Source organism: Mus caroli, chromosome 2 (assembly GCF_900094665.2).
Source record: "Mus caroli chromosome 2, CAROLI_EIJ_v1.1, whole genome shotgun sequence".
NCBI classification, from domain to species: domain Eukaryota; kingdom Metazoa; phylum Chordata; class Mammalia; order Rodentia; family Muridae; genus Mus; species Mus caroli.
Window position 1 is genome coordinate 113,652,958 of NC_034571.1, and position 11,076 is coordinate 113,664,033.

At 40.1% G+C, this 11,076-nt stretch overlaps 1 protein-coding gene across 7 annotated transcripts in view; it reads right to left on the minus strand.

The window, feature by feature from the left end:
* Positions 1-11,076, minus strand: part of Ttbk2 (tau tubulin kinase 2) — a 121,126-nt gene that overhangs the window by 84,568 nt on the left and 25,482 nt on the right. For 5 of the 7 annotated variants that reach the window (XM_021155969.2, XM_021155967.2, XM_021155970.2 and 2 more), the window contains 2 exons: positions 8,108-8,181; positions 5,510-5,645 (listed from right to left, as the gene is read on the minus strand). In XM_021155969.2, coding sequence (XP_021011628.1) covers positions 5,510-5,645; positions 8,108-8,181 — 210 coding nt within the window. The remainder of the gene's footprint in view (positions 1-5,509; positions 5,646-8,107; positions 8,182-11,076) is intronic. The other 2 variants (XM_029470485.1, XM_021155971.2) reach the window with 1 other exon arrangement.

The following is an 11,076-nucleotide window of genomic DNA, read 5'->3' on the forward strand; positions in this document are numbered from 1 at the left end:
AAGTAGTGATAAGCAAGATGTGCCAAGAAGCCAGTCTTCTACTTCCTAAAGCTATGTCTTCTTATAATATCAGCAAACCTTAAGAATGTGATGTAATGTATGAAATTATCACCAAAGGCATGAGGCCCAAGAGCCTAATCCTTCCAAGAGGCTCATGCTCCTGTCATGCCCTACTTCCTTCTCCACTAGCATTTTCACTGAGTACTGCATCTATGCTCTATCCCTCTGTCCCTTTCTTCCTGTGGCACAAAGGGATCACACCCATAGCCCTATGCACTACACAACTGAAGTACATACCCTTTAGGCCAATTATCATCTGAATTTCTATGAAAATTATTTGTTTATCTTTCCAATTAGCAAATTTATCAAGCCATACCTTGGATTATCACTGTCTCTTAAATCATGGTGAGTAACGTTTTGGTTCTGTTTTGGAGATGAGATCTCTATGATGTAGCCTTGGCTGTTTTGGAACAGTGTAGACCAGGCTGGCTAAAACAGCATTCAGCATCATGCTGGGAGGTCTTGTTTTCTTCGGCTGGGATTAAGAATTGGTTGGCTGGCCTGCCTCAAACAGTGACCTTGAACTCCTGATACTCCTGCCTGCACCTCTAAGAGCGAGGACTATAGGAATGTGCAGCACATCCAGCTTCATGTTTGCTTAACTCTTCACTGCCAGTATCCTGCTTCACCACACACAAGGCTTCTTCAAAGAGAGGCCACTTAACTTATTTCTTTACATAGTGCTTAGCAAAGTCCTAACTATATAATTAGAGCCTAATTACAGTGTTTGCTTTGCATGCTCAGACCACAGCTATTTTAAATTTGTTTGGTGATGAGAGGGGAGTAAGATAAGGAACTACAGGGTGAGAGCAGAATGGAACCAGGTTCCAGAACTATACAGTCAAATGTGCCATTCCTTGTGGGGCTCTAGCTGCTACTTGTGGTTCTTTGTATGTTGTCCACGAAATAAAACCTAATGCAAACTTAAAAACTAAGCTGTGCTGAAAGATGAGGCTGGGAGGCTCACCTAAGCCCAGGTATTCAGGGACAAATAGGACAACATAAGACTGCTTCAAAGCAAACAAACAAAACACAATAAGCACTAAGGGTATGTTTTTGTAATTTTGATTGGCAACTTATTATTTGATGACACAAAAGAACTTTAAGTAAATGACAGTATTTCTTTAAAAAAAATCTATGTTGATTGTTTAGTCTATTCCTATTATGTCATTTGAACAATAGTAGAATAATAATTTTTTTAACCTTGACAAAGCTCTAAGATACCTTCATTTGTTCTGAGACATTAACTAACTCACAGGTAACATAGTATGCTGAGGGCACATACATTAAAGACAACAACTAAAGTATCTCTCGTTCCCATCTTCTTTAATATGAGGTACAGAAAACTTTTCGTATTGCACAAGGAAATGTAACCTTGACACACCCTTGTCAAGAAGTAGTGTCTGGGGATATATAATTCATGGTAGAGGACTTCTTGTCTAGGACATATATTACAAAGCACTGGGTTCAATCTTCAGCACTGGCAAAAATTAAAAATAAACTTGAAGGCATAGAATCTGGTTTCCCACTTCCTTAAATATGACTTAAAAACAGACACCATGCCTGTTCTGAAGAGAGCCCTAAACCAGCTTGTTAGCTTCTATTTTCTATGTCTAAAAAAGCAAATCAAACATAGAACATGTGTTTATATCTTTGGAAGTCATACACACAGGAGATTCCCTAGAAAATGAACTACCAGATTAGAAAAATTAGAGCACTAGCAAATCCAAGACATCAGAACATTTCTAATCTTGGGGTGTGAGGTTGGTTGGTTGGTTGGTTTGTTTTAAGAAAGTGTCTCACTATGTAACTCAGGCTAGTTTTTTTGTTTGTTTGTTTTTTGAAACAGGATCTCTCTATATAGCCCTGGTTGTCCTGGAGCTCCGGATGTACACCAGGCTGGCCTCTAGCTCACTGAGATCTGCCTGCTCTGCTTCCCCAGTGCTGGGATTAAAGGCATGTACCACCATACCTGGCTCATGCTGGTCTTGAACTTTCAGTACTCCTCCTTCCCCAGGCTCCTGAGTGCTGATACAACTAGCCAGTGTCACCTCACCAAGCTGTCACTTTATTTATAATCAATTTCTATCACAGTACTTAATATACTGTTCTCATCAAAATGATACACCTGACTTTTATAAACAATTATCAACTGTTAGAATCTTCCTGCATGATTATGAAATGATTATTTTTTAATATTGGGTCAAGAAAAATTTCCAAGTTTACTGATCTAGCTAATCAGTAACATTTTTTATTAGGAGAAAAAAAAAAGGGTGACAATGAATGTAACTCAGTGTTAGAATATGTACTTTCCAATACTTTGAGGCCCTGGGTTCAAACCCCAGCACTACAAAAAAAAGTTGCTACCAGGCTAGCAGGATGGTCATTGGGTAAAGGCACCTGCTGCTTAGTCTGAGGATCTGTTCGATGTCTGGATCCCACATGGAAAAAGAGAGCTGATTCCCACAAGATGTCCTATGAACTTCCACAGGTGCACAGACACACCTAACTCCTTACACATACACACAAATAAGTATAAAGTAATAAAAATATTTTAGAACTACTGACAGATTCTTTTCCTTAAAGAGTCTCTATTTTCTTAATAGATTTAAGGAAACACTAAAACAGAGTTAAAACATATAAGACAAAACTTTAGTTTACAAAAGACTGAATAAAAATAAAGATGTAATTATTCAAAACAAAAAATAGGTCCTTTAAATAAGTAGTCAGTGGGAGGATATATTCCAGGTCTAGGACAAGAAAGCCATTAAAAGGCCGTTAGGGAGAGGCAGGAGTCTCTATGTTGCCTAGCCAGTGCTGCTTGGGTTCCATCCCTAGCACTAGAGGACTGTTAGGAAGGCAGTGCATACCTATAACTCCAGAATGTGGAAGGCTGAAACTGAGACAGCAGGACTGAGCTAAAAGCCAGCTGGGCTACACAGTGACATCTTATTCCAAAAAAGCAAACATTGACATAAAATAAAACAAAATTAAAGGTCTATTAGAATCTGTGGTGTTTGAATGAGAAGGCCCCGATAGGCTCATATATTTGAATACTTGATCTCCAGTTGGAAGAAATGTTTGGGAAGGATTAGGAGGTATGGTCTTGAAGGTGTGCCACGGGGGCAGGCTTTGAGGCTTCAAAAGTATGCCATCATTCCCAATTTTAAGACATGAGCTCTCAGCTCTTGGAATGGTAATATATATTCTGTGCCATACTATATTCTAAATACATAATTTGATTTTTGAATTTACAGGATATTATAGTTAAGAGAGGCCTTAAGTCTCTCAGAAGAGACACAGACTTTAAACTTTAAAATGGTGTGGAGACTATGAGACACTATGTGGACTTTTGAAGTTGGACTAAATGTATTTTTGCATAATGATAAACCACAAGCCTGTGAGGGCCAGGGAGTGGAATGTGATGGTCTGAATGAGAATGTCCCACATAGGCTCACAGATTTGAATATCTGGTACCTAGTGGGTAGAAGTATTTGAGAAGAATTAGGAGGTATAGCCTAATTCTCTGAGGTTTCAAAAGACTAATTCCACTCCCAGTGTGCTACTCTCTGCCTCCTGCTTACAAATCGCATCAAGATGTGCACTCCAGCTGTTCCAACCACCATGCCTTTGCTTTACCATCATGGTTTCTAATCCTCTGAAACTGTAAGTCCAGTTAAATGCTTTCTTTTATAATTTATCAGTCATGTTTTATTTCTCATAGGAACAGAGAAGTAACTAAGACAGAGGCTTCTTAATGGGTGTCGCCTTAATCAGATAAAAATAATCTGAAAGTCTGTAAGGACAGCAACTACAAAGAACAAAACACATCAAATGGTGTGTCTGTGTGCATTCACACATGCATGCACCTGGGTGAATGCCTGACAAGGTGCACAAGTGGTGGTCAAAAGACAGCTTATGGGAGTCAGTTCTCTCCTTCCACCATGTGGGATCCTGAAGTGAAACTCAGGTACTCAGGCCGGAGGAAAGTGCTTTTATTAGCTGGCTCATTTCATTCTATTTACTTTTAGGTTTATTTTTTACATTTTACGTGTATCAGTGTTTTGTCTGCATGTTTGTTTGTGTACCATGTGAGCATCTGATGCCCTCAAAGGTCAGACGATAGCAGATAGTATCAGATCTCTAGACTTGGAGTTATAGATAGTTGTGAGCCACCTTGTCGGTGCTAGAAACTGACCCTGGGTCCTCTGCAAGAGCAACAAGTGCTGTTATCCACTGAGCTATCTCTCTAGCACCAGCTTCCTTGTAAGCTAGTTCCACTCTATAGCCCAGGCTGACCTAGGACATACCAATAGCTAGCCTCAAACTCATGAATGATCCTCTTGCTTCAGCCTCCTCAGTACTGGAACTACAGGCATAAGATAGTAGGCAACTCTGGAATGCAATCACAATTTTTTCTTCTTTTTCTACCGCCCTCTCTGTGTCTCTTCTCTCTTCCCTTCCCTCCCTATACCCTTTTCTCCACTCCAAGGGTGCCTAGGCTACCACACAATTATGTGGTGCTGGGATCTAATCAAGAGCCTCACTGCTAAGTAAGCATTCTACCAATCACAATGCATTCCCAGCTCTCACAATTCAGTGAGCATACTAAACAGAAAACTCTTAGTGCTCATTTGGATTTTAGAAAACTAAGGGAAAAATAGTCTTTTATTTTACTTTCTTAAATAAACTGTATCTCCAAGTAATCAAATAGTGAATGATAGCAAGTCTTTATAGATATACTTGTTAATAAACAAAAGAATTATAGAATACCAATGATTTGCTATCTGTAATGAAGTAGTTGACCTAGGTAATGATCATCAATACATACGTCACAAAAAGATACATAATAATACATTATTTAGGTCTATTAGTGAAAGATCACAAAATATTCATTAAAAAAATTTCTAGGGGTATGTCTCATTAGTAGAATTGCCTAAATTATGCAAACAAAGCCTTGGTTCTAATTGCCTGTATCATAAAACAAAGGAAAAACTCTGTAGATGCTCACATTAAAAAAGTAAGTCTTTTTCTTTTAAAGATACATAATGATATAAGAACAATTCAAAATATATTAGGAGAAACAAGATTAAACATCCTAACTAGAAACTGTGTTGCCTAAATCTAATTATGTACATGTTGAGGATGGAAACAAGAAAAGGCAGGTCACTGTACTTTCAAACTCTCTAATTTGTTTTTTCCTCAAATACACTTTTATTTATAATATTAGCTACAGTAAGTCAGGAAAATTTGGAACTTTTGAAACAAGTCTATGAAACAAGTCACAGGAATAAAAGTCAAAATGCCTGCTTTAGGCAGATAAGCAACACAGGTGTTATTCCTTTAAAATGTTCCTTTTCATTGGACTACCAAAGCTTCTTACCAAACATTCTTGTTAGCCTCCCACCCTTCCCCTGTCTCCCTTGTCCCGTCTTCACTCTAGACTTACCACTTTCCATCTTTCTTTGACCAGGATTCCAACACTGAGGATATCTGGCTGCTCTCCTCCTCCACTCATTGCAAAACCCTGATGAGGTAAAACAGCTACACAAGCATCTAGCTCCCAAGGGTGGATTCCATTTAACCTAAAACAAAAGAAACAGAAGCAACAGAGCTAATTAACACAGATAATATTCTAGCCTCAAGAAGCCTACTGATTCTATACATTATCATGTTGCTTCTTCAGAAGGATAGGGGACTCTCTACAACTACATTCGACAAACTCTGTAATTCACATGGTCTTTCCAGTACAGATGACCAGCCATCACAAAGACATAGTGCATATATTTACATAACTGAAATAGCAGAGTAAGCATGAGGGTCAAATGGCAGTTGACCCATTAGGACCATTTTCCTGAGTACACAACATTACCAGAGAAAAAGGCATGGTAGCCAATTTACAACATTTTATATGGTTTTGATCCTAGGGCCCCGAGCATGTTAGGCAGGCAGGAGCTTACCACTAAGCTATATCCTTAGCCTTTTTATTTTTTAAGACAGGCTCAAATTGTTCAGGCTCCTGTACAATCCTGTACAAATCCTGTAACCAAAGATGGCTTTGATATTGTAGTTCTTCTGCTCAGCCTCCCAAGTAACTGTATGTATCACAGCATCTGCTACCAGACCCAGCAACAGCTTACATGTAACAGGTTTAGCATACAATTTAACATCATTAAAGCCATCATTAATATTTTGTTAAATACATTTGCTCACTTTTCATGTGTGTGAGCATGTATGCAAATATAGAAGTCAGAGGAGAACTTATAAGAGTCAGTTCTGTTCTTTTACCATATAGGGTCTAGTAACTAACCAAGTTGTCAGGATTGGCAGCCAGCTTTACCTTCTGAAAAATCTTGCCTATATCTTACAAAATGCACTTCAAATGCATAAGAATTAACAAATGTATGAAGAAAAAGGCTTTGACAAACCACTAAAACAATACATTTTTAAAAAAGAAAAACAGCAAAAGAACAGTAGCTCTAGGAAAACAAAGAACAAAACATACAGCCTAATAGACATGGAAACTATAATGTATCCCACAAACAAGAGAGAAAAACATCCAATTGACTTTTTAACATGTTGTATGTGTGGACGCCACAAATCCAACCTGGATGTCATCCTCGGTGTACTGCCTAGTTTTATGTCAAGCTGACACAAACTTGGCTGCTCTCAGAGTCGTCAGAGAGGAGAGAGCCTCAACTGAGAAAATGCCTCCAATAAAATCCAGCTGTAGGCAAGCCTGTTAGGGATTTTCTTAATTTGTTGATTGGGGAGGACCCAGCCCATTGTGAATGGAGCCATCCCTGGGCTAATGGTCCTGGGTTCTATAAGAGAGCAGGCTGAGCTAGCCTTGGGAAGCAATCTGGTAAGCAGTATACTCCTCCATGGCCTCTGCATCAGCTCCTGCCTCTAGGTTCCTGTTCTGCTTGAGTTCCTGTCCTGCCTTCCTTTGATGATGAACTGTGAAGAGGAAACAGGAAGCTGAGTAAACCCTTCCCTCCCACACTTTGGTCATGGTGTTTTATCGCAGCAATAGCAACCCTAAGTCACCCGGGAACATCACCTATGAGTCAGAGTCTCAGTGGTCTAGAGCTCACTGATTGGTTGGCCAGCAAGCCCCAGACATCCTTGACTCTCCCTCCCCAGTAGTGGGGCTAAAGGAAAGAATTACCACACCCAGCAGTTTTATTCAGGTTTGGATATTAAACAGGGATCCTGTGCTTGAGAGGCAAGTACTTTACCAACTGAGCTGTCTTCTTAATCCAAATATTGTTAAGAGAAAAAAGCAAGATGAAAAAAAAAGGGTATGTTATGCTGCCTTTGTGTAAAATTACACTAATTGCTTTTATTTAAAAGAGAGAAGAAAAAAAGGAAATTAAGCCAAAAGGCAATGAAATGGTTCTTCGTAACAGTAAGGAACATTTTCAGTAAAGGGCCAGAAAGCAGATATTTTAGCCTTAACTACCCATATAGTCTATCATAGCTACTCTAATCTACTAAGCCAGACAAAGGCCATCCTCAGCTACATATCAAGTTCAAGGATAGCCTAGACTACATGAGAGAGAGTGAGTGAGTGAGAGAGAGAGAGGGGGAGGTGGAGGGGAGGGGGAAGAGGGGAAGAGAGAGAGAGAGAGAGTGAGAGAGAGTGTGTGTGTTTCACTTCCTAGCACATGAACAGCAGCTAACAATTATCCTAAGTTCAGCTTCGGGGGAATCTGATTCCCTCTTTTGGCCTCAAAAGAACTTGAGATAATGAAGACCATATAGGTTTTCCAAAATACATTAGATCTAAAACAATAAACCAACTTGACCTTTGAGCCAGCAAGATAGCTCTGTGGTGACATGAGTTTGATTCCTGGGACCCACATGATGGGAAGAGAAAACTGACTCCTGCAATTTGTCCTCTGACCTCCATACAAGGGCAGTGGCAGGCACACAACACACACACTTGCAGGAATGCACATTAGCCCCTCCCCCCCCATACTTTTAAAACTTTAACATCAGTTTCTAGCAATCCCTCTCATTCCTAACTGCAAACAATACCAACCTATTTCCTACTTCTCTTCTTAGCCAAGAGTGAGTCTCTTTCAATAGGCACTTGATCTTACCGGTTTTACAATTCTGAGGGAGAAAAAAAAGATCCAGTTTGAGGTAAAAGTTAATTAACAAACATACTTAGCATTGAACTGTTTTCTTCAAAATGCTTAAGAAGGCAAATATGTATATTTTACTACAATAAAAAAATAAAATTTAAGTAGGGAGTGGTGATACACACCCTTAATCCCTGAACTTGGAAGGCAGAGGCAATGAAATCAGGTCAAGGTCATCCACACCTATAAAGTGAGTTTGAGGCCAACACACACACAAAATTACTTTGTTGTTGTTGTTGTTATTGTTATTGAAACAGGGTTTTTCTCTGTGGATCCTTGGCTGTCCTGGAACTCACTCTGTACACCAGTCTGCAGACTGGCCTTGAACTTGAGATCTGCCTGCCTCTGCCTCTGCCTCGGCAGTGCTGGGATCAAAGGTGTCCACTACCACCACTACCACTGAAAGGAAATAAAACTTGAGACCTGTGATTCATGTAATTTATGTCAAATAGCCTAAAGAGTTGTTTGTGAGCTTTGAAACCTCAGGCTGAGAACATAGCAGAACAGGCCAGAACAGGCCTGGGCAGGCCTGTCGTTAAGACATTACTGAGGCTGCTTAGCAATAAAGATAAAGAGAAGGACATGCCGGACTGGCCTGGTACCTCCCTATCTCCCACCCTTCTGACCTAAGTTAAATGTTAACGGGCTGCTAATGTTTAAATGAACCAATCATGTGAAACGGCAGCCAATTCCTCCCTGCTGATGTTTAAATGAACCAATCATGTGAAACCTCGCCAATTCCTCCCCCAGCCCCACCCCTTTTCTATAAAAACCCCTAGCTTCCAACCCTCAGGGTCGAATCCACTGTCTCCTGCATAAGATACGGTTCGACCTGGAGCTTTGCCATTATGGCTCCGCCATATGGACACCTCTGTCTCCTGTGGGAGATACAAGTCAGCCAGGAGCTCCGTCATTAAACTACCTCATGCTTTTACATCAAGATGGTCATCTGTTCCTGATTCTTGGGTGCACGCCAAATCAGGAATTGAGTGGGGGTTTCCCCACTAGGTTCTTTCACCACCACTACCCAGCAATAAAGATACTTCTAAAATATCTCCCGATTACCTCAATCTCCTGCTACTGATCATTTCCCTCCCTTGATGTTGGGGGCTGGATCTAGTTTCTTGCCTCTAATTAAAACAGCAAAAGATAATTCCTCTCTGTCTCTCCTTGTTTGCTTGCTACCATGAAGCATCCACCCTATTATTCCCATGGAAAGGTCCACTTGGCAAAAAACAAGCAGCTTCTAGAACATTTCACAGTTCTGGGAACAACGGGTATCAATAGCTAGCAAGGAACAGTCCCATCAATCTAACAATTCTCAAGTCACAGAGCCTCCCATCACTAGCAGAGATAACTTTTTTTTTTGGTTTGGTTTTGTTTTGTTTGGTTTTGGTTTTTTCGAGACAGAGTTTCTCTGTATATCCCTGGCTGTCCTCGAACTCAGAAATCCGCCTGCCTCTGCCTCCCAAGTGCTGGGATTAAAGGTGTGTGCCACCACACCCAGTAGGCAGAGCAAACTTAAATCCTTCCTCTGCTTTACCCTGTGATGGCTGAAGTCTACTCTGACTACTGCCTATAACCCACCCTGATGAAGTCCCAGCACTTGGGTTATACCCAAAATTCTGACGAATAGACATTGAGAGAGAAATGTTTTTAAATCCCAGGTCCTGAAAGGGGCACAGTGACACACACACTAAAGCCAAGACAGGAGGATCTTGAAGGTGGCCTGGAGTACAAAGTCAGACTCCAGCAAAAGGTAACAATTTGTCAGGCTTCAAATGTATGAGGCAATAGCTTCCCAAAGTGCACAATTACAGGTTCCTTTTCAATTCTACATCACAGATAACTGAAACTCTATGTAACATGCTATAAAAACAATTAAATTAACTATGCTGTACTCTTTTTTTTTTTTATTAATACTAATACCATAAAAATGTCAGAGCAATAATACTATTTCCTTCAAGAGAATTATTGAATAATTTCCTTCCTGGCAATATCCTTTTGTTTGTTTTATTTTTTTGAGACAGTCTCTCTCTCCCTCTCTACATAGCTGTGGCTGTCCTGGAACTCACAGGTAATAGTCTTAATGACCTAAAATAGGGAGTAAATCTCATGGTAATAAATTCTGACAGTGATACTAAATCTGGATGTGTTGACAAAACAGACTCAAAGAGAATCAAATATGGATGGAACATGCTAAGTGAAGACCAACTTGTGAAAGAACAAGTGGTTTTAAAAAATCATTTGAAACATTTGCTAAATAGCAAATGACTGGGGGGAAAATAGCAAATTAGTGTCTTTGTTATGGTTTTTAGGCATCCAGGAGTGATGCTAGAGTATATGAGAGTTCTATATGATCTGCAGGGAGGAGAAGGAGACTGTGACACACTGGCCAGACCTGAGATTATAGGACATCAAAGCCCTCTTCAACAGTGACACACTTCCTTCAACAAGGCCACACCTACTAATGGTGCCATTCTCTATGTGCCAAGTACTCAAACACACTTTGGAGCCTAACCTATTTAGTCCACCACAGTAAGTAAACTCTGACATCATCAGTCACAGAACAAGAAAATGAATACAAAAAGTTTTACTTCAGAAATTAGCAAAACCTTGCAGTGAACCTACTATCCTCTAACTCTAGAGATGCTCCAGGACAGAAGTTAAGGACAGACTACTTAGATTGTTGGTATTACTTCTCTTTGCCTCATTTTCTTATCTATTAAAAACAGAAATAGGTTGTGTGATGGTTTGTATATCCTTGAACCAGGGAGTGGCACCATCTGAAGGTGTGGCCTTGTTGGAATAGGTGTGACCTGGTTGGAATGGGTGTGTCACTGTGGGTGTGGGTATAAGATCCTCA